The following is a 23,519-nucleotide window of genomic DNA, read 5'->3' as shown; positions in this document are numbered from 1 at the left end:
TACACCACAACAAAATGATCGGTACCCCCCCACTCCCCTGAAAAAACAAAACAACAATGGCCAGAGGGCAGAGACTAAAGATTGAAAAGTTTTTCTATGCCCCTTACAATGCATACATGTCAAAAAGTGATTCAATCGTTGGTATACATCACTTTCATCACGAAATACAATTCAGAATGTGTTGTCTGCGCCTTGAATCTTGCACCGTCTTGTCTTTGCGTATTTCTGGGGCGGAGACGTCACAGAAGACAATTTAGTGGCTGTTGTGTCACACATGGAAACTGTACAGTTTCGCAATGATGTTACGTGCTGTTCGGCGACTAAAACATCATTTCTCGTAACCCTAGTGGTAGAATAAAGTAACTACACCCACTATGCCTCAGGCTTCCGGCGAGTTGGGAAAAACACGTTTTTTAAAAATCTGTGGTTGACAACTTGCAGGAAGTGATGTGTATGTACGGTATTACAAAACATATTACCATTGAGAATATGGATTTTAATAGACTCAGAAAAATCGTTGGAATCTGACCTATAAAAATAAATGAACATCAGATTTGAAAATCAGATATTGTTGTAATTTTGTGGTCCAACCAACAAGAACTAGCCTAAAAAAAATCTAACCAACAACAACAACAACAAAAAACGGATTCTGTAACTCTCAGACTTGTGCATTTGTCCACAACTATTTTGCTCCACCTCTCAACTTCTCAGGTTTGAAGGCTGCTTTCTCCAGACTGCGTGCTTCAGTTCCTCCCAGCTGTTCTTAAGGACGCCTCCAGGATAATGACTTAAAACACAGCTAAATACATCCAACAACTCAAGCTAAGACCCACATTTTTCCATCGTGACCTTTCCTGAACCCTGATCTGAATTCTATTGCGGAAGGATCTGAAACATGCTGACAACAGACAGCTGGAGCAGTTCGCTAAACAGGAGAGAACCAAAATACCAGTGGGCAGTTGCACAAGCCTCGTTGACGAAGAGGAATCATTTGTTTGCTTCAAAAGGTTGCATAAGAAAATGTGAAGTCGACCGTCATTTTTGTCCAGGTCAGTTTAATGTGTTAAGTTTTTTTTTCAACGCATTGATAGAAACAATTCGACTCATTTATGAATATTACAGTTTTCTTTGGGTCAGATGAAAGCAATTTAAACCACACGTAAGCTATCACAAAAAAAAAAAAAAATCTGAATGTGGTCCACAATGAATGTGATACAAAACAAGCAACAATGTTTTTTTTATTTTTTTATTTCGAGTAGAAGAAAAATAAGATAATTGGTAAGGTATTATCATTTGTTACATATAATCCAGTATTTCTGTCTCCATCTCATTTTCGCTTCCCTCTGATGGCTGATAATCCTCCTCCTCCTCCTCTTCATCCTCATAATCATCGCCTTCGTCATCATCGCCTTCAACTTTTGAACTGCTGCCCGTTCGTCTCGGTCGCGTGGAGCTTTCTTGCAACGCTGCGGGAGAAATACTCTTCATCAAAGGGCTACAAGTTCAGTCTTTTCAAAATACAGAAGTGCACTTATTGAAATACATTTCAAAAAGTTCTGCATAGGTCTCCTCAGCTTTGTGACCCATCTTTTTTTAAAAGCATCTATTAGGTTTTATATCCGTCTGACATTTACTAGAACGGACCGCTGCCAATGGCATCCCTCCCCTAAGCAGTATTTATACTTGACATATTTAAGACAAAGACTACAGCGTTACACGTGTTTACTTAAATCTTTAATCATAAAACATTATACAGTACCGGTATTAAAATTCATCAGCATTGCCCTCTGAGAGAGGTAAAGAGACTTGGGTAACAAAGCGTATGAGGGAAAAGTGGTTAGGACTGCACGACTGTCTGTGTTTTATAATGTTATGTGTTGTATTTATTATTTTACTTTATGTTAACTGTTTTGTTAAGCGCTTTGTTACAACTGCGGCTGTTGTGAAAGTGCTATATAAATCAGGATGTATTATATTGGATTGGATTGTGTTGGTGGCGTAAAGGCGGCTCTCACTTTACGCTCTGACGGTGTAGCCGTCGTTAGCCACCAGCTAGCCCCTGGTTAGCTATCCCCACGCTTGAATACAGCGTGGGGATACAGTACTTTGGGGGGAAAAACACGATGTACTGAAGCCGGGATACATATAGCGCAATATAGCGAGGGATCACTGTATTTGCTTTCAATGCGTACTAATTCCCTTACGTGGTTTTTGTGCTCTGATAACCTTTTTGACCATGGCTGAGATGATGTCCCTCAGCTTGTCCGTGGTGCCCACAGCACACCAGCCATCGCGCTCATCGCACACTTGCTCCGTACCGCTGTTCCGCTTGATGACTTCCTGGATACTGGACGCAGACGGGAAAAAAAAAAAAATCATTCACTGAATGAATACAGCTAAGGTTGCAGCTATGCAATGGACAGTAACTTTACACACACATGTCAACAACAATTCTGATGGTAACGATAATGATAAGAACACAGCAAAGCAGAGAAATTGCATTGAAGGTGGTGGCTCAATGCTACCCCGAGGTTCGTGGGGTGCTGCTAGGCCTGATTTAGTTGTTCATGCTACGGCGGTTAGTGCTTCAGTGTTTCCTGAGCTTATGTCCACGCAGTACCAACACAAACGAACTGTTGGAAAAAGGGCGACCAATGTTGCACTTCCACTGGTTTTTAATGCAGTGTTTAGTCGTAGCTTGGCGAAACTATTGAAAGTCAAAGTTGACATTGGTGCCGTCACGTTGAGTAGTGGTCCCCAACATTTTAATGTCACGGACCAGTTGAGAAAAGTCCACGCTGTTCGGGAACCGGCAACCATTTTTTCCCCCATTGCTTTTAAATTGACAGTTTTAAAGCACTGGTACTGACAACAAAGATGTTGATTGATTGATTGAACAATTCATGAACATAGATTTTTTTTCATTAATTTAAAACTATTATTCTACTGTAATACAAAATGAAACAACACAATAAAACAGAAAGAAATGGACCAATCAGGAATAAGAAATAAGCCTTATAAAGTAAACACAATCATTTTTAAGTCGCTGTATGATCCTATATACGGCGTTAGCATCATTGGTACTTGCAAATGTGACTGAACAGAAGATGACGCGATTGCCGACTAGTAATTAGCGACTAAATTGCTCATGACAGGCTGTGCAAACTGCTTGCATTTCCATGCTTTCCACTTGATCACTTGAGTGCTACTTGTGCAAATGATTCAACAGGTTTCTTGCGTTGCCTTGTTTTTGACGACATACCACGCACAACAGCTTCCTCATGTATCTGTCACGGTCCCGTCTGTCAGGGTTCACTTTAAAAACTCAACAACCATTGGTTGAAGCTTCCTTTAATTAAAATAAGATCGTCAATGTCAACCGGCAATGCCAACGAAAACTGCCGCGTGTTTGTGTTACGTCAAATGTAGCGCATGCAGTCAGCTGTCAACCTGACTTCACATTTAACAATCTAAACTACATATATTTGCAAAACAACAGCCAATCCAAATATTTATATCACCTGGTTATTAGTGAGTTTTGCTTTGAGCGTCAAGCTCACAGAGTTGTTACATCTGGCCAGTAAATCATCACCTTCACCCTAATGGACAAATGCAATCTGTGTGATGCTACGTGAGCAATGTTTGTTTAAGCATTAAACATGCTAGGGAATAAATAAATAAATATATTTAATGTTAGGAAATCACAGTTAAAAAGGAAAAAAAAGCAGCGGGTGAATTGGTGAATGCTGAGAATGCAGGGATCCACTGTGGACTAAAATGTAAGGACATGACACAAAAGGTGAGCATGAGCACAAGGAACAAAAAAATTGTGTTCAACAGACAAAAGAAAAGCAGTGACTGCACAGCGCAGGAGTCTACCTTGGCACATCCAGGTCACAAAGCTGGTAAAACATCTGCCGGTGGAGAGGCAGCATGCCCTCTCTGAAAATATAGGATGAATCCTATCGGCATCAAATAAAGCAGACATTAGTATCAACTTTTTCATTCCACATCTCACGGTGTATATCTTAACCACCAAAATTATAAACGGTAATGGCACAGTAAATAATATTAACTCTGTATTCAAAACAAAACACCTTCTTTCATATCAGGAAATTAGTTCAATCCAAATTGAGCGTCGCACAGTAATGCCATCCTATGATGTCACCTGACCTTTAGCTGATAAGAGATTGGGACTGGATCTCTACTGGTGCTTGAAGCCTCCTGAGTTCGAAGTTCGGACACACTGGCTGGAGGTGGACCTGGGCACCGATATAAAAAAGAAAATCAAGGACACGGGCATAAAAGGCTCAGTTAAGAACTTGCTAGGAAGGTCCACTGACCGGTCTTGTTGATTGCTATTGGTAGGGTGTAGTTCAGGGTACTCCTCTTGGGTTTCACCACCAGATCAGAAATTTTATATGCTTAACATGCAAGAGACAGGGAGACAGACAAGTCAATACCTAGTAATCAGAATCAGAATCATCTTTATTGGCCAAGTATGTAGAACACACAAGGAATTTGTCTCCGGTATAATACGCTGCATTAGTATCATCGTAAACAAGGACATGACAAATAGGTATGGAAGGACATTTCGTACCACCCAGTGACAACTGTGAGACAATGTGCAAAGTATCAAGCAGAGCTAAAGTGATCAGTGGTAGAATACAATACTATGACAGTTGTACAGTTGGTGCAGAAAATCATTGAACCATTTTAGAGTGACCAGGAGCAGTATTTGTTGTACAAGAAGAGTGACTACGTCAGTGACTGTTTAAGGAGTTAATGGCTAGAGGGAAGAAGCTGTTTAAGTGTCTGCTGGATTTGGTGCGCATGGATCTGTAGCGCCTGCCTGAGGGGAGTAGCTGGAAAAGGTGGTGGGCAGGGTGCGGGGGATCCAGGAGGATTTTCCGTGCCCTTGTTTTGATTCTTGCAGTGTGCAAGTCCTCAAGAGTGGGTAGGGCGGTGCCAATGATGATAATATACAATGATGTGTACATTTTCAGGGTGGGAAAAAAACAAGTCTGTAATGTACGGCATCACTGAAGCATCTCTATCTGCATCTTACTTTAAGACTGTATTAGATATAGCAGTGCCTGAAGATACGAGATTAATTTGTTCCGTGACCATGCTCGTAACTCACTCATATCGAAAATCATCTTTCCTGATTGAAATGAATGGAAATGCCATTAATCCTTTACAGCCTCCCCCTTGTATTTTTTTAAATTAGGAAAAACAGCATTCTATATTCTTGTACTGTATTTAAAAAAAAAAAAAAAAAACGAGTGAAGACTTTCTTCAACAATTTGTGCCATGCTGCTCCTTCAGTTGTGCCCACCTTGGCCACCAGGAGGCAGTATAATACTTTACAGTCATGCAAACACAAACAAAGAAGAGCATACTTCCACTACCACTAATGTAAGTGACCATGTTAAATTGTTTAATATTACAATTTTTTTGTTCAGGATCGGTAACATGCCTTTCAGTATTATATTATCTGTCTAAACGTGGTGTTCCATATTTTGTGTTCTAAAACTGCAACTATTGATGCAAACCATTAGCATGTTTGCAGCATGTTGCATTGTTTGTTAGCATTTGTGCTAGCAGACTTTCCTTGGGCAAAGCTATGTTGTTTTAAAGTACATCAGATGTAATTCTCTGTTTTATTTTTAGTGTGACTGTAAACAGAATGAGGGAAGCCTCTTTTGGATAAATTGCTCAACGGTTACCAAGCTGCTGCTTATTGTGAAGCGATATGAATTGATTTCCTAAGTTTGAACTGGCAAGTCAAACCAAAAACAACAACAAAAAAATCAGAAGGACGGCTGTATTCAATATTTTAACATGACACCACTGTAAGACAACGCAGTGCTTCAAAACTTTTTATAGGAAGCCAAAAGCTTTTCCTGCACAGATCAGCATGATATCCAATTGCAACTCTTTTCTGACCTTTTTTGGTGCTACAGCGCATCCTGTAGTCGAGCATCTGGTAAATCTTGGCCTCGACTGTCTTTCGAGGGTCATATCCAAACTTCACCCACAGAGTTCTCCATGGTCCTGTCACCTGAATAAAAAAAATGGTCCGATGTAATTTATTTGATCACATTCCTAGATAGCACTTAGCACAAAACTTGACATAGATAACAGAGGACACATTCAAAAAACAGTCCACCGCAGTGTAACAATGGCACAAATAAAATTTAATCTCCTCGGTTTGTGCTTCTAAATGAAACGAGGGAAGTTAGGAGTTTTGCACACTTGACGAGGCAATTCAATTTTGATAGCTATTGCATATAAATGCTGAAATGCTGATGCTATAGACAAATGCGACAGAATGAATTGAAATAATAATATAACGTGACACTTGGAATGGTTTAGTCTGTCAAAGAATGTGGAAGCTAGAGACATATCCCGAACATAAAAACACAAACAAACAGAATGTGAATTGTTCCCGAGATGAGTTGAACATACTGAATTTGGAATGGTTTGAATCATATCAATAAAAGTAGATTTTAGCGGTAAATATGAAAACGATGTTAATTCTGTCATTTTACTGATGAAAATAGTACCCAAAGTAATTTTTTATGAACTAAATATTTTGAATTTGGTAAATGGGAATGATGTGGAACATTTGGTGTTGAATGTCTGATTGTGAAAGAATTCTGGAAAAACTGGTCCATTGAGGGAATGTGAAAAAAGAACAGGAATAAAGTGTCAGAATGCCAGCACATGTTTTGATCAAATTTGTTCAAACAACTGAATATTCTTTGACTCATTTACATTTTTGATCCACTGAAACGTTTGAGACCTTTAAAATCCATTAAAGAGCAATTCAGTGTTTAAAAAACCCATACAAATTACAAGAATACCCCTAAAGTATCAACATTATAAACACTATCAGAGAATCTGTAAATGCTTTGATTGTATTAGTTTTTGTTGTTGTTGTTGAAGACTGCATCCATAAGAATATAGAATAAGTAATAGAATTGTGACTATTGGTGAATATCAAAAGGCCTGAACACAACTTACTACCATTTGTCTTTTTCCTGACTACCTTAGGTTGATTGTGGGTTAAAAAAAAAGCATGCACCAATGTTTATTCTGTATCAGGCACACAGTGTCCTTTGAACTCACCATGTAGTACGCCAAGACAGGCAGGAGCATTTTGAGTTTGTCCGGGTGGATATTAAGGTTGGCCTTGACAGCATTCCGTGACCAGATGGGCCGGCTCTCAAACATCTAAAAACAAAATTTAGCTTTGAGATAAGATAAAAGCTGAATTATGGAAAGTTATGCCTGCTTGCCATTATACAATATTGCAAAACCAAGGACACTGATGGTGCACTCGCTTGACTTTCATGAAGTGCGATAGAGTCCACTATATAGATATACACACACACACACACACAACACACACAAATCCATCCATCCATTTTCCAATCCGCTTATCCTCACAAATGTGGCCGGCGTGCTGGAGCCTATCCCAGCTGTCTTTGGGCAGTAGGCGGGGGACACCCTAAACTTATTGGCAACCAATCGCAGTATTATTATGTGTGTGTGTGAGAGAGAGAGATCGAGTGTACCGGTATATGTATTTATCGCTCTCCTGTGTTTGCACTGTGGTTGAAGAAATTTCACATAGAGCATATTTGACAATAAAGTTGACTTGACTTGATGTGTGTATATGTATACAGTATACTTATGGATATATATACTGTATGTACCGGAATATATGCGTTTATGTGTGTCTAATGGTAAGCATGCTTCTGTCTGGTGCTAATGCGAGTGGGGTATATTTATTATTTTTTGCTTTCAATTTTTACTTGTTCGTTTGAGATTATCTGTCTGCCGCAGCGTTCCGCAATTCCCGGGCCACGGACCGGTACCGGTCCGTACAGAAAGAAGAAGGAATTTACATTACTTCTGTTTTATTTATTTTGAAATCTAAAATGTTTTATTTTGAAAGAATACCGGATTCTCTGTTACATCTGACTAAAGTATGTCACTCTTGACACAGGTCAAGGCGTGCTTCTCGGTCATGTGATAGGTTACCGCTAAAATGAAACATAGAAGCTAGAAAAATGAGTAAAAACCAAACGATTTTGGGAAGGGGAAATGGCCCAGCCAGGACACAGAAGAGAAGCCTAAGCCTTTCAAGAAAAAGAAGGCTACATCTAAAAGACAGTATCAGGAGCCCTAATTAAAATATGGATTTATCTCAATGGGAGATCCCCACGCACCAAGCCCACTCTACATAATATGCAGTGATGGTAGGTCGTATTTTTCATGCACTTTGTATTTGCGTACATCTTATTTTGAAGGCACGTTTAAACGTTACCATAGCGACCAGAGAGTATTGCAGTCAGATAGGACGTTCGTTGTGTCATGATTCGTGTTCATTATTATGTTTAGAAAATACCACCGTTTTCATAGAGGTCATGTCATATTATTTTGTTGTATTTATCCGTCACACCTTTAAATGCTGGCCCTTGAAAAAATTGTCTGATGAACCGGTCCGTGGGGCAAAAAAGGTTGGGGACCGCTGGTCAAATACACAGTATTTGTACTCAACTTCTATGACGTGCTGAAATTTATATTTTAATTTTGCATTTCTCCCTTGAAGAGTTGAGAGAAAAAAATAACCTGTGTAATGTCGTTGAGGCCCTCCTGTGGAATATATACTGTATATTGACATAATTCCTCACAGGACAGTGTAAATTGTCAATCAGTAGGCAGGTGGTTAACATCATTTAAAAATACCGCAAGTAGTTTTTCCTCGGCTTGCTTGTCATGCTCCCTCGAGCCGATTTTTTTCCAATGAATCTTAGCTGCCTCCAGAGCTTCGGTAGGAACAACAGGATCGGTGTAGGTGACGAAAATGGCATTGTGGGGCCGACGGGGTCTGTTCAAACCAATGAAAGATGTCTTGCTCGGGACATCCGTTTGTCTGTACAAAGATAAAAGCAGAAACGAAATCATTTCTGATCCTCTTTTGTTAATGAAGCTCGAATCTCCACAGCAGACAGTAAGCAAAAATGAAACAATCAAAAAGTGTACATATTTAAAGTATTTAGATGAGTAAAAGATGTGGCGTTGAAGAGGTCTATTTGGCCACACAAGGTACTGACTGTTTTTGAGGAACATCAGCTCGGTAGAAATAATCAACTGGACTGTCGAGACGTGAGAAGATGGCCGGGGGAAGGAAATACGGCATGGGCTGCTTAAAAAAGTCTTGCTTCTCTGTTTTCCGAAGGATGATTTTGTCATACAATGATGTGTGCTTTCCATCTTGACAATGCACAGCAAGGCACTGATAGTCTGCCATCCCTGGAAGAGACAAAGATAGCTTCCTGAATGTCAAGTATAGACACCAGAAATAATTCTGACTGGCATTGTCCAAGATGGTTTCATGTGATAACATGTTTATCATTGTGGGTGCAGGTTGTTGTGGTGCACAAGTTTACTGTCAATAATTGGCCCAAAGTGTGTAGTTGGCTAATCTCACGCATAAATAAATTCAACTGCATGAATAAAACATCACAATAGCTTCGTGACAAATTTCATTTAAAAGTTAGCAATTTTATCTTTTCATCTCTTCTAGTTTTTAATACAGCTCTTTCCCCTGGTTTTACTCGACAGTAGAAGCAAGTAAAATGATTATTAAAAACGAAATGGGCAAGGATTTACAATCACACCTTGAAATTTGTATGTTGTTCCAATAACTCCCAGTATTTCCATGTTGATCTCAGCAACTTTGGAGTCTCTTTTCCTGACTCTTCTTCGCACACGGAGGAGAAGGTTGCTGGACGAGAAGCGGTTTCCGCACAGAGAATGACAAAAAGGGTCCTGGGGTCGGTAGCGCAGCTCGAGCCGCAGATTCGGTTGAGTGAAGGTCTAATGAAATGGAGGAAGAAAATATTAATAACCAAACCGACGACAATTGTTTGTCTGAAGATTCTAATTCAACATCAATAACCACGACCAATGCCATTCAAATAAAGACGTTTTCAAACTTAAATACGGAGACCATCCAAATAAGGGTCACATCAGACACCGGGGAGTTTTCTTAGATGCTTGAGTTTAGCTCGTGAAAAATGGGAGCAAAACCCGAAGTGGTGCGTTTACATTTTGTTCAGTAAACGTGCACCCTATTAGAATGGAAACTTCATTTGTAGCCCATGTACCAAATGTTTTGTGGTCCATTTTTATTTGCATCACAAACAACTACTTAAACACGCGGGAGATGTACAGTATCTCGCCGTTTCCTTCGTTCCAATTTACTTACGTCAGACACAGTTTTTTCACCGCCAAGAGTCTCGAGCATCTTGTCCACTCTGGAAACGAGTGCTGGATACTCCACGCATACCAGTTTATTGTCCCGCAGCTCGAGTGTCGACGAGTTTCCAGGCACAATATCTCGTTCGTTGGAACCGGAAAATGTCAATTCTTTCAACGTGAAACCCAATTTTAAATCTTTGGGATCCTCCATCGTTAATAATCAATGATATATATAATATGATCTCAATAGCCAGAAAAAGTGTAACGAAGAAACAAAGCGAAACGCTTCCACAGTTTCAAGCTCGCTTGCATGTCGGGAGGCAGCAAAACAATTCCGACTAGAAACGATTGATATAGTATGTCCTTCCGTAACCGATATTGTTACGATAAACCACGATAGACATTATTTTAGGTTGGATTGAGCCACCATTATTTTATTTATACGTATGTATATTTCTGCTTTGTTATTGATCCCTCCAAGATACACAAAACAGTCAAATTCAGAATCCTATCAAAATTACAATATAAATATAACCTCTTTTTGTGTACAAAATCCCCCCAGTGTATTATCTATGCAAACACAATTAATTAACATTGAAACCTGACTATTTTTCTCTTTACATTAAAAGAAAATATCGACCTGAAAGCGGCATTATCGCAATATCGCATCTGGCCACACGATGGCAATGCAAACCTTAAAAAAATGAAAGGCGCCCTACGATATGGACTCTAATAGTGTCAGTTATGATTATTTTCAATGTATTGTATTAAACTGTCACTTAGTTATGAATGTTGGTGTTTTTTCTCAAATCCTTGACATCCAAAAATAATACAAAGACAAAGACGAGATTAAGTTCGAGACAAGTAATTGAATCATCCATGTTGGCTTTGAGGCCGGAAAATAAAGAATCCGAAAGAATATATATAAATCATCTATATGAGTTTATTTCACTCACTACACTGCTGGCTTTTCTCAAAGACATTGAATGTGCTCTACATTGTTGTCTGGGAGGTGCCATCCCCTATTGACAGAAGAACTTCAGAAAAAGAGGATTTGTGGTTTGTCCCTCCTGGAATCTGTTAATACACTCACATCCCCCCAGAGAAAAAAGGAAACAGTTGTGTCTATGTTTACCGAGTTATTAAAATGTTCCTAATATATGGGCACTTACTTTAGTGGAACTTAAGAGTTTGCTTTGATTCCAGTCCGACTTCTTTTCATTGCCTGGGGTATTGTAAAGCATAACACTTTGGTAATTCTATGTTCCCCTTTTTGTTACCATCTTGCATGATGTTGATAAAGTGAACACTCACGCAAAGGCTCCAATGTCAAACTGAAGCACCGGGATCTTATCATTTTATGTGGCCTGCTCAAGCAAATCTTTCTAATCGATTACACTTGCTTCCTAAAAAGGCTAAATAGTCTTCTATCAATTTTTCTTGCTGTAATGATATGATGAGGCATTTCTGCACTTATATGGTGTAGCCCATGAAAAAAAAAATAGCTTTTTACATTCATGCCCACAATTTCAACATTCAAAGTGCAGAAATTAACTTAAATATCAATTTTACATGTTACTCTACAAAGCTCAGCAAAGTGTTTAACATTGGCCGATAAATGACATTGCAATTCAGTGCAAGCATTGGCGGATTGGTGTAGGATATGTCAAGAGGCTACCAAAGGCACTGACTGACAATCAGTTGCGTGCTGTGGTGACATGTTGACGTGATGAGCTACTCTTTTAGTTTAGTTTCGAAGGAAATGTTTGACACTCCTACGTCTTTTGGTGCTATCTCTCTCAAAGCCTTGTCCGCTCCTCCCTGCCTCTTGGCTGGCCCGGTCCAACCGTTAAAGTGTGTGCAGGCCATGATAGCATTATCAGACACACTTTGCTGCCTGGCATTCACTGGAAGAGCCTGTGGCACTCAGATTTCATGTTTCTTTTTTTTTTCTTTTTTTGCTTACACTTGCTTCTCATGCGGCACACTCCCCTATGACTTGTCGAAGCGTTTGCACGGCCAGCCTCTGAACTTGCAGCTGGCTGTTTGACAGTTGGGAAGATAAAATGTGGTAAATCTGCCCATATTTGGTGTGTGATGTGTACGTGTGTAAGGTCACGCTGCAAAATTTGGATCGCTTAAGCAATGTTTCCCAACCTGTATTGAGCCAAGGCACCCATTTCACATACATTAGAATCTTATGGCAACCCGTCGGACAAAAATGTCTCAAAAAAAAAAGTACGCACTAAAACACAGACCAAGGATGATTTTGACTCAATCCACTCACATATCAATTTAGATTGAAATGCAACATTAAGACAATTATTTTTCCTTGTTTATTGTTGAACACGTGTTGTTCAGAATGTCTGAAAATAGGCACAAAAAAAGGTTGATCATTATAAAAGCAAATGAATATAAATGTCTTATTTTGATGAAACACAATGTTAATCCATCTGTTTTCAAAGAGGACGAAAGAAATCTGAGATTATTTACTGTCTTGAGGCTGAAATTATTCTCTCTAAATGATTAATTGATTATCAGAAATAATTTGCGATTAACTTAATAATTAATTAGGTCTTGATTAATCTAATAATCACCATCCCACTAGTATATGCGCGTACACACACGTGTGTGTGTGTGTGTGTGTGTGTGTGTGTGTGTGTGTGTGTGTGTGTGTGTGTGTGTGTGTGTGTGTGTGTGTGTGTGTGTGTATATATACATATACATATACATATATATACCCATGATGTAATACGCTATACAGCGACGGTCATGTTGCATGTCTTCTGTTTGGTGACTAAACAGGAAGTTTGGATCTTCCCCTGCCGTCACTCACTGCAGCAGTGTCCTTCAGCCATGTCATTGTTGCACTTATCTGTGGACATGCTGGGCCACAACACAGTGAGACTGGCAATCAAACAGTATCACATCTGCACATGACTGCGACTACAGCAGACACGATCATACGGCAACTTCCTTTGTCTCGTCATATGGAGGAAATCTGCTGACAGTTTGTCTTCTATTTGTATGGACGAACACTGATGAATACAAACAAATTCCTAAATTCCTGACCACAAAAGTGTAAAAGCGACATTCAATTTGTTTCCACTGGCGAGATCGAGCAACATTGCATATTTGTTATGACCCCTTTGTTGAGTTAAGCTTCTTCTCGGATTTTCCGCTCTGCGTTCCATGAATTTGACATCCCTCGGGCACATGCTTGCACAAACCAGGTACTGCTCATTTGCATGGAGAACATTTGCAAGACAAATTTGCATCTAAGATCCATCTCCTGGGCTGTTGCGGGTGTCTTGTGTTTCTGAAGGAGATCGGAGGCACAATGCTCAAGTTGGATGAAGGTGTCACTATTATAAAATGCCACAGACTCGAAATCTTGTCGTTGCAATAATCCTTACCTTTTCAGATTTTACTTTCTTAAAGTGACAGCGGTTACTACAGTGGACATCTTATCAGGTTATCAGGATACAGGTTATCATTATTTGTGCATGAAAGGGTTAGATTTATAAACCAGCGTCCCAAAAAGGATGAACCTTTTGCCCTTATCTGCAGTGTCACAAGTGAACCTTTTCGTGGCACGCAGCTGCACAGTTACAAAGCAAATCAAGCACAATATATTTGCAACTTTTACAACACCTGGAGCAACATGCAAATGTGAAGGGGTGTAACATCTATATGAACAGAGTTTTAAATGCAGCAAGTATCTCCGCTTTATTCAGCAGAAAAAAAATCTAATATATTATTACATAACGTTTTTATCCCAGCAGTGGAAAGGGAATGTTCTTGGTGAATGCCGCATGTCTTTTGGCCTTTTTTCTCCCGTTTTTCCTGAGGCTACACACGACCCCTCCCCTCTTCACAACCTGTGTCCTGTTTGCACGTCCCTCCCACAATGATCCTCCTCCTCTCTTTTCTGTTGGTTACATGTGTTGGCTTTTGATTAGCTCAGTCCCACTCCGACCAGGATGTCCCCGCAGTGACTGTTGCACAGACACAGGGGGCCTTGTTTCCTCTGTGATATCCACAAAATTTGCATAAAGACCTCAGATTTGTTTGCCAGACAGTAAGCCTCCACATCTGCTCCATTGCCCACGTCTACACTGATTTCTGCAAAAAAAAAATCATACACACCTTGAAAGACTTTGCAGGAAACTGTTTTTGTTTCACTACCATGGTTTCTTCTTCGGCTGGGCCTTAAACCATGCTGAATCCATTTTAGAGCAGATTCATGACGCTGACTGTTATCATAATGTGGCGGCAGCAATGCCGAAATGCTTATTCCCATCTGACCCCGTCACTAATTGCGCGTACCCAGCGAAATTTAATGCATTTAAAAATACATGCACGAAAATTACTGTAGCCGGTGGTTGGTGGCAAAGCTTCCAACGATGCCTCATCCTGTTTCTTCGAGTAAACAAACCCTGGTAATGATCAGATTTGCCCGAAGCATCTTAAAAGTGTTAACTGGTTTGGTGTTTGAGAAAGGTGGTGAGTTTTCCTTCGAGACTGTTTGTAAAAGTAAATCCAATGTGCTGGCTGGGTGTGGCGACAGTTGACTGAGCAATCAATCCCTTTTTCAGAGCCCATGAGCTAATCCCTGTATCCCAGTCACCTCAGTGCACTTTTCAGACCAAGCAACAACAGTGGACGTGTGCAGGTGTGGGTGGCCAAACTTTAATAAAGGCTCACCTGATGGTTTGTGTAATTCTGATTTAATTCTGTGATTACAGTTCGAGTTGTCAGTATAAGAGAAGGAAGGAATGGAACTTTTTTTTGTTTGGCTATTTTTGTGTCATTTGAATGCAAGATTGCATCTTTTTCAAAAAAGAAAATCTCTTCACAAAGATTATGAGTTATTGTTTTCACCACATTTTTTATTCTGGCTTTTGTGTTTCCAGTGTTTCGTATTGTTTGCAATATTTTGCTCCAGATCACAATTGTGAACAACCTCATAGGATGCGGTGCAAAACTGCAAAACAGATTGCTCAATAGAAACAATTTCTGAAACAGTGAGACCTCCCAAATAAAAAAAGAACACCTTGCATGTTGTGCATTTTGATTAAACGTCCAGTCAGGACGGCGAAAATACATCGAGAAGTCTTTTCATTTTACTGGCTGGGCGGGCGTGACCTTTTCCAGGCCTAATGAGTGAGCTCAAACGCTTTGAAGCAAACCAGAATGAGCTGGAAGAGACGTGTTGACAGAGTTTATCACATCATTTTACTAGACCAACAGTCGACATGTATTTTACCCTGGAGGGAACAGGACAGAACAACCACAGCCTCAGCCCATTCTTTATTTTCATAGATTCACAATTCTCATGTTACATCCAATTTAAACACGCCAGCAAAGAGCTCACGTGCAGTTATAATCCTGGATCCTAAAAGACACCAACACATCCCCCCAAAATGTATACAACATTTGAAAGCAGAAAACTTCTCATATATGAACTCGATACAGAAGTAATTTCATTGTTTTTTTTGAACATTTGCTTCCAACAACGAGAAACGTAGGGAGTCCAATGTAGTTTTATTTTGACTGGCACATCATTAAAAATAAAAATAAAAAACGCCTCTGTTGGCAGCACAGGAACTCGTAATGGCTCATGGCACTTGTTGAAATCAAGTTTCAGGGCAGATTTTATGACCAGAGTCTGTGACGCAGTATTCGGACTTGAAATTCGTGTTCGTCTTGAGGTTGTTTGGTTAGCCTCGGAGGGCCGTGAGTGTTGTGGCCTCCATGGGAAAAAAGTACATTTGGCAAAGTGTGCCAGTTTGCGAAATTGAAATTTCAGAGTTAGTGAGTTCCCCATAATAGCAGATGTGCTTCAGACGTTGCAATATTATGATCAGATGTATCTGATGTAAAGACAGCAATGTGAGATAAGGTCAGCATCTCTTTAATGTGCCTTTGGTTTCATCATCAGCCACATACCAGTACAATGATTTGCCTCTCGCTCTTTCTCCCCCCCATTGGATGTACTGTTTATGATTTGGGCATATCCCATACACTGCTCTACTAACTGCAATGTTAGCATTTTTTAACTTGATTTATTGTCCATAAGAGGTTATTTGATGAAAAAAAAAAAAAAACAAATAAATAAATCATTTCATCATGTATATTCTATTTTCATGAGTGTATTGAACATTTTGTAGGTGTCTTGAAATTGCCATTGTCATCACGGGATAACTGGCCCTTAAAAAAATAACAATAATGAATGATGTCTTCAGTGACATTATGATGAGCATTTTGTCTTCATCTAATGAAGGCTGAAGCAGTGGATGGTCGCAAAATAAATATATACCCTTATATTCCGTTATCTTCATCATAGGTGAAAGCGCTATAATCAACAAGGATGTATTGTATTATATTGTATATTATGTGTGGTTGGATGTTGCTAAGCTTAATGTCCACTTAGGTATCGTGATTAAAGAAAAAAAAATACTGTCAAGTGTGGGACCTTGAGCAAAATGCATTTCTAACAGGCATCGACTTAACGCAACGAATATGACTATATATATCGTGGGGAATCGCAATTTTTCTAGAAATAGGGAAGTTGTAAAGGCACCTTATTTACTCAATAAATACATTTTAAGTCTACCTCAGGTTTCATCAACTAGAGGGCCCAGCCCCAAACAGGTGGCTCATAATGAAGCCTGCTGCTATTATTTATTTTGAATTATTTTTTAAACACTACAACAAATAACAAAAACTAAGTCATTAAGTTCAGTTACATTGTAAATGGGTACCAAATGGCAACATATTGTACGCTTGAGATCCTGGGTCGGGGTGGAGGGGGTTGCTGAGCAGTCGTCAAGGTCAGAGCTGAGACGTCAGAGCTTAGACGTGCCCCTGGACATATACAGCACGTATAGAAGGTGGCTGCGGACATGTCATTTAATACTGTGCTGGCTCTCGTGGTGCCTGCGAAGGTCCACCTTGCGCTGGAAGCCTTTGGAGCAAATGCCGCAGCCGAATGGTTTGAAGCCCGTGTGTTTCCTACTGTGGGTGATCAGGTTGGAGCTCTGGCTGAACGCTTTGCCACACACTTGGCATTTGTGGGGTTTCTCACCTGAGAACACAGACAAATGATTAAAAAAAAACCCAAAACACACATGCACCATAAAATCTTGAATTATTTTCTAATTATTTGTTTAAAGGAGCAGGTGTATGCTTTATACAAATCACTCTGCTTCTGGAAAATCAGGTTTTGTCATTACACCTGAGGTGGGAGCAACCATTAAGATAATGTTTACATTTGTATCTAATTCTTGAACCACATCTATTGCAATGGCAGCTGCTTGAAAGGTGAGATTTTGCTCATCTGTCTTTTTTTTTTTTTGTTCTCGACTTCATCAGTCGTGACAATACTCTTGGAAACACTACTTTTACAATCAGACACACGCTTCATTTTCTAACCTTGTCGGCCAAGTCATACCTGTGTGAATATATGTATGCTTCTTCATGTCAGACTTCTGATGAAACCTCTTCCCACAGAACTGGCACGGGTACGGCCTCGTGTCAGAGTGGATGAGGAGGTGCGTGGACAGAGTGGAGGAGCGCTTGAAAGACTTCCCGCACATCTTGCACTCAAAACTTTTTTCCTGTGCGAAGGCAGACACACAAAATGTGGAAGTCGTTTTTCATGGCCTCCGCAAACTCCTCCCACGTCGTGTTTTTGCTTTAGCAACCACTGAGGCTGTGTTCCGCTTGGCCAGCCGGTACCTGTCAAACGCCTCCGGAGTCCCACACACCACAATAGGACTCTTTCTTCAGCTTGATAGCGTCCCTTACCGCCGGTGTCCACCAGAGTTTCTCGGATTGCCACCACGACAGGCACCGACTACCTTAGGCCACACAGCTCCAATCGGCCACTTCAACAAGGGAGGTACAAAACATGGTCCACTCGCACTCGAGGTCCCTTGCCTCGAGATGTGGGCAAAGTTCTGCCAGAGGTGGGAGTTTAAACTCTTTCTGACAAGGGGATTCTGCCAGGCACTCCTAGCAAACCCTCACAATACTTTTGGGTCTGCCAGGTCAGACCGGTATTTTCCCCCACCAGCGGGTGCTGATCATTGGACAGCTCCGCCCCTCTCTTCACCGGAGTGTCCAAAATGGCTGCAAATCCGATGACATGTCTACAAAGACGATCATTGAACTGCAACCAAGGGTGTCCTGGTGCCAAGTGTACGTATTGATATCCTTAGGTTTAAAAATGGTGCTCATTATGGATAATCACGCCATTCCAGGTCTCACTGTCATTGCCCACGTGAGCATTGAAGTCCCGCAGTAAAGTGATGGAGTCCCCAGGGGGAGCGCTCTCCAGCACATCCTTCAAGAACTCCAACAAGGGTGCGTACTCTGAACTGCTATTTGGTTCATAGGCACAAACAACATTCAGGACCCGTCTCCCCACTCGAAGGTGGAGGAAGGCTACCCTCCCGTCCACCGAGGTGAACCCCAATGTACAGGCACCAAGCCGGGAAGCGTAAGTATGCCCACACCTGCTTGGCGCCTCTCACTTTGGGCAATTCCAGAATGAAGAGTGTCCAACCCCTCTCAAGAGGACTGGTACCGGAGCCTAAGATGGGCATGGAGGCAAGCCCGACTATATCGAGTCGGGACTTCTCAGCCTCACACACAAACTCAGGCTCAGGCAGAGTTTGTGAGAGGTGACATTCCATGTCCTTAGTTTCTGTAGCCGGGTCTCGGACCCCGAAGGTCACAGGGCACCCGACCCCTTTTCCTCCTCCCACAGGTGGTGAGCCCACGGGAAGGGGGACAGACGTTGCCTTTTCGGACTGAGCCCGGCCGGGGTGCAGGCCTGGCCACCAGGCGCTCACCAGCAAGTGTTCCAAATTTGTCAATCATCATAAGGGATCTCTGAGCCATGCTTTGTCTGGTCCCTCGCCCAGTACCTGTTTGCCATGGGTGACCCTGCCAGGGGCCTAAATCCCCAGACAGTTTAGCTCCTCGGATCATTGGGACACACAAACCCCTCTACTATGGTAAGATGACGGCTCATGGAGGGGATGAACGAGATGGGCTTTATTTATTTCTTTATTTGTTTCTTGATTTGTTTTTGTATTTATTTATTTAAATTATGAAAACTAAACAAAAATACAACTGAAATGAGTTCAGCCACTGAGTAAATGTGATCATGTTGGAAAGTTTTATAGTTCTAATTAGAAGTGATACGGCGTTTCAATTGTCTCCACTGTGAATGGTTGCGACCAAATCTGTTGTTTTGGGGATTTTTTTTCCAATCCAAGCCCGGATACATTTTGAGAAGATCAATATCAGTGTTTCAACTGCTGATACGAAGATGCCCGTCCAGAACATACAGTACAAAACTGCCAAATGTGGCCCTATTAGCATGCAATGCCAATTACTTCTCAGTATGTCACGTACAAAAGAGTGATCTGACCCATGATAAAATACAATCTGCATTCTATCACTTTCAACATTTTTGATCTTATCATCAGTCTTTCAGCGATTATACCTGGGAGTGGACGTTCATGTGTTGCTCAAGACTGACTGCGTGGCCGAAGGTTTTCCTGCAGATGCTGCAGCCAAAAGGTCTCGTTCCACTGTGGGACCTCCTGACATGAACCTCCAGGCCATGAGGCGTTGAGAACACCTGGAGCACAGGTGATATATGTCAACGGACTTGGCGGACAACTTTAAGATGGTGCGCGCGCGCACATGTGTGTGTGTGTATGTAAATATATATACACATTATATCTATACAGTGTGTATAAATATATATACATAATATATATAGTATATATATAGTATATAGTATACACACAATCTTTGTATATGTGCAGGTTGATCGCATGACCCACACTGAGGAGGAAAACTTGTAGTTTGGGTGTGTAATATAACTTAAATGACACGAGTCCTGGAACTTGATCGCCACACGTATATATATATATATATATATATATATATATATATATATATAGTATATATATATTATATATATATTTTTCCAGTTTCATATATATATATATATATGAAACTGGAAAAATTTGAGATATGTGGTATAGGCTTTTCACGCGTGACATTAAGTGGTAGTAGCAGATGCTGACAACATTTAAGTTGTCAAATAATGAACTCAAACTTACTGATGCACCCTGTTTTTTCCAAATGTTGAAATAGGATTTACCAAGCGTTAATAATGTCATTTCACCTAAATATATTTATTCTTTAATCCAAGGGCCAAATCTCCTAAATTGGATGGGTTTCACAGTTAACCTACCTTATCACAGGTGATACAGTGGTAGGTGTTGGAGCTTGGCGAGTAGTGTGTACTACAGTCCAGAGGCTGCGGGTGCTGTGGGCTGCGGCTGATGTGCGTGTTGTACAAACTGGCGGCATGCTGCAGCACCGAGGGGCTGAAACCCAACTGATAACGAGAGGGAACCTGCTCCCAGGAATATGTCGGTTTATAGTAGGAAGGACATTCTCCCATCTGAGGATCTGAGGAGCAAAGAAAAGAAATGTACTGACAAGGTGTGATGGAAAGGGTCCAGGATTCTTGTCAAAAGATATACTGTAGTTCAGACACAATTTTCCCCGAATGCACCGAGAGTCCATTGCACTTTCTCAGCCTTCTCTAATAGGCCTTCATTCATCTCTGGAAGGATTCTTCCGGGATCCTGCGCAACTCAATTGTCATGGAAATCTTGATGCGGTCAAGGTCCTCCAAACAGGTTCCCTTGACTACCCTTTAGCTTGGTCAAGAGAGGTAAAAACAAACAAAAAAATAATCACACTGAGCCAGGTTGGGTGAGTGGGGATATTCTTCTTGGATGCTCAGAACATTGTGAGAAGGTGTTTTGTCATGGGGAAGTGTGAGCTACGAGTTGTTGTAACACAACACGCTCCTCTTCTCGTGCATTGAACGAAGCAAATGCCACACAATCTTTGTATATGTGCAGGTTGATCGCATGACCCACACTGAGGAGGAAAACTTGTAGTTTGGGTGTGTAATATAACTTAAATGACACGAGTCCTGGAACTTGATCGCCACACGTTGTCGTTTAACATCTGTAATTATAGTCATGCCTGCACGAAAATGCGGTGCTCACCTGTTTGGTAGTAGGGCTTTGTGTGTGCCTCAGGGGAGCTGGTGGGCTCTGCATGCACAGGTAAAGGACTCTGAAATTCTTCCTCCTCTTGTTCTAATAATTTTTTGTCTGTTTGGGAATGCAGGCTCTCCGACTGAGGCCTATCTGGAGAGTCTGTGCTCTGAAGTGAGACACCTTTAAATCCAAAACAATGCAGTTTGGTTAACTTTGATTATTCAATAAAAACCCGGAGCTACTGAATTCAACCAAATTTGTAATTTCATCCAAATTGAGATAATTTGGTCAAAAATGAGGGTGAACTGGACTGTGGTGAACATTGATGAGAGGACTAAAAATAGCTAACTTATGGCAATATTTCTTTTTCTATAACAAATGTTTCAAACTTACCTGTCTCATCTTCATACAATCTATGCACATTAAATGACGTGCTCCGTTTGTTTTTCACCAGGAATGATCGTGGCATGTTGTCTCTATAAGCACAAATAACACGTTGCTTTGTGCTAAAAGGAAGTCTTAAGTAAATAATTATTTCGATTTCCGTTAAACACTGCTCATGTTTTGTCAAAACGAAAATGTTTTGTCAAGGTTTTAATTGGAAACAATGTTATTAAAAATAGCATGCAAATCAATGAAAACGCTATTTGTTTTAATTGATCATATACATTACATCTTAAAATGTCACATTTTAGACCATAAAGTAAGGCGAAAAATAAATGTGTGGAAACCTTTCCGTTATAGCAACAACTCACCTCAACAAGATCCAGTTAAAAAAAATAATTAATATATTTTTTTCGTCGTTCAGCCCTTATAATGTGTCCCGCAACAAGAAGAAGAAAATCCTTTCCTTCAAGCCCCAAAAGCAAACCAGAGTAAAAGCATCGCACTTAATTGTTGCTCTTTCTTTTTCTCCCCTCTCTGATTTCCAATCAGATAATTTCGTCGGGGAATCTGACTGTGGTTTCAACCAATGGCAGAGCCAACCCAGAAAAGGCAATTTGCGTAGAAGACGCACGGGGCCTCCTGCTTGTACAGTTACACTGAACACACAGCTGGAGGGGGGAATAGAAAAAGGAAACTGCTGAAGTTATACAAACTTGGCAAAATTTAATACAGAGGCCGATGAGTCACTGCTGGCAAATGGAGCTTTAGGTACATGTTGTTTTTTAAATAATATATATTGCTTATTTCGACTGCATTTCTGCATATACAGCAACGGGTACAGACAAACAATGTATTGTCGCCCGAAACACTTTTGTTGTGATTTCAATTTTTGATTGACAACTGTACCACACGCTACTATTATGAAAGTCTTGTACGTGAGATTTAAATGCCATCAAGGTCACATGAGACCGAGCACCTCCAAAGATACACAAACCAAACCAGTCTGGGGGAATGTGTTGACTTTTAAATTCTCTATTTACTGGTTTATACAATCGTCAAATGTAAGGCGCTTCAGTCTATTTTGCCGGACGCAAGGAATAATTTACAAGTGGCGTACCCCGCAACGAAAATAGATTAAAGAGGAATTGGTAGTGATAACTACTACCTCGTTCCAGCATTTACAAATTAAATTACTTATTACATTTTGAAAATTTGCAGGGATTCGCGGCAAACCTAATAATTGAATGTGAGCGTCAACTGGGAGAAGTATAAGGGCGACATCCTGTGGACATATTTGATACTCTGGCTTGTACTCAATTTGCAGCACTAAACTGGAGTGCACTTTAAAAAAAACCGCAGCCGAAACGGTACTGTACCTCAATAAAAATCCAACATGAAACCTAATTAAAATAAATAATACACACACACGCACACACATGCACGCACACACATTTTTAAAATTACATTTTGCATTGGAGATGCAAATAAACATTTGTTAATTTTGTTTTGTTTTGTTTTTGCGCAGATTCCGAATCTAAAAAAATGTGTTGACCGGTGTAACTTGAAAATTCCACTGAAGTAGTCCAAACTAACTCTCTCAAGTAAAGAGTATCATATCTATTCTTCGTTACTTCGCACCACTGCATATAACTTTTTATTTTTCAAAATTTGCACATCCATTTTGTAGAGGGTTTATTGGATTTAAATTTGTTCGTACCACTCATTGATCACCAAACGGTGTGATCG

General features: G+C 40.4%; 2 protein-coding genes across 3 annotated transcripts; both read right to left on the bottom strand.

Annotated features, from left to right (window-relative positions):
* Nucleotides 1-1,143: 1,143 nt before the first annotated feature.
* gtf3c5 (general transcription factor IIIC, polypeptide 5) lies at nucleotides 1,144-10,595 on the bottom strand. The gene is made up of 11 exons (XM_086135207.1): nucleotides 10,286-10,595; nucleotides 9,696-9,894; nucleotides 9,129-9,327; nucleotides 8,761-8,947; nucleotides 7,135-7,239; nucleotides 5,950-6,064; nucleotides 4,344-4,424; nucleotides 4,174-4,262; nucleotides 3,880-3,962; nucleotides 2,205-2,347; nucleotides 1,144-1,466 (listed from the first exon to the last, which is right to left on the bottom strand). The coding sequence occupies exons 1-11, from the start codon at nucleotides 10,487-10,489 to the stop codon at nucleotides 1,297-1,299; spliced, it is 1,575 nt and encodes a 524-aa protein (XP_085991333.1). The 5' UTR covers nucleotides 10,490-10,595; the 3' UTR covers nucleotides 1,144-1,296.
* Nucleotides 10,596-15,576: 4,981 nt separating this feature from the next.
* On the bottom strand, nucleotides 15,577-22,409 carry gfi1b (growth factor independent 1B transcription repressor). Of its 2 annotated transcripts, XM_086135209.1 has the most exons (8): nucleotides 22,142-22,409; nucleotides 21,780-21,862; nucleotides 21,393-21,566; nucleotides 20,561-20,781; nucleotides 19,799-19,936; nucleotides 17,735-17,900; nucleotides 17,235-17,368; nucleotides 15,577-17,148 (listed from the first exon to the last, which is right to left on the bottom strand). In XM_086135209.1, the coding sequence occupies exons 2-8, from the start codon at nucleotides 21,853-21,855 to the stop codon at nucleotides 17,137-17,139; spliced, it is 921 nt and encodes a 306-aa protein (XP_085991335.1). In that variant the 5' UTR covers nucleotides 21,856-21,862; nucleotides 22,142-22,409; the 3' UTR covers nucleotides 15,577-17,136. The 2 variants fall into 2 exon arrangements, with proteins under 2 accessions (XP_085991335.1, XP_085991334.1); XM_086135208.1 differs by having other exon boundaries at nucleotides 15,577-17,368; nucleotides 22,142-22,408.
* Nucleotides 22,410-23,519: the final 1,110 nt, after the last annotated feature.

This window comes from Hippocampus guttulatus, chromosome 17 (assembly GCF_054856545.1).
Source record: "Hippocampus guttulatus isolate MCC_2025c chromosome 17, RoL_Hgut_1.0, whole genome shotgun sequence".
In the NCBI taxonomy this organism is placed as follows: Eukaryota; Metazoa; Chordata; class Actinopteri; order Syngnathiformes; family Syngnathidae; genus Hippocampus; species Hippocampus guttulatus.
Note: the sequence above shows the minus strand (reverse complement) of the source record. Positions and strands in the feature narration are given on the sequence as shown.

Coding starts and splice junctions, on each gene's coding strand:
- gtf3c5 (XM_086135207.1), bottom strand. CDS start 10,489: ATGGAGGATCCCAAAGATTTAAAATTGGGTTTCACGTTGAAAGAATTG. Junction 6,065..7,134: donor CTGTCTTGGCGTACTACATG/GTGAGTTCAAAG, acceptor TTTTTTATTCAG/GTGACAGGACCATGGAGAAC. Junction 1,467..2,204: donor TATCAGAGCACAAAAACCAC/GTAAGGGAATTA, acceptor TTTCTCCCGCAG/CGTTGCAAGAAAGCTCCACG.
- gfi1b (XM_086135208.1), bottom strand. CDS start 21,855: ATGCCACGATCATTCCTGGTGAAAAACAAACGGAGCACGTCATTTAAT. Junction 21,567..21,779: donor ATTGTATGAAGATGAGACAG/GTAAGTTTGAAA, acceptor TTGGATTTAAAG/GTGTCTCACTTCAGAGCACA. Junction 17,901..19,798: donor ACATGAACGTCCACTCCCAG/GTATAATCGCTG, acceptor GCCTTCGCACAG/GAAAAAAGTTTTGAGTGCAA.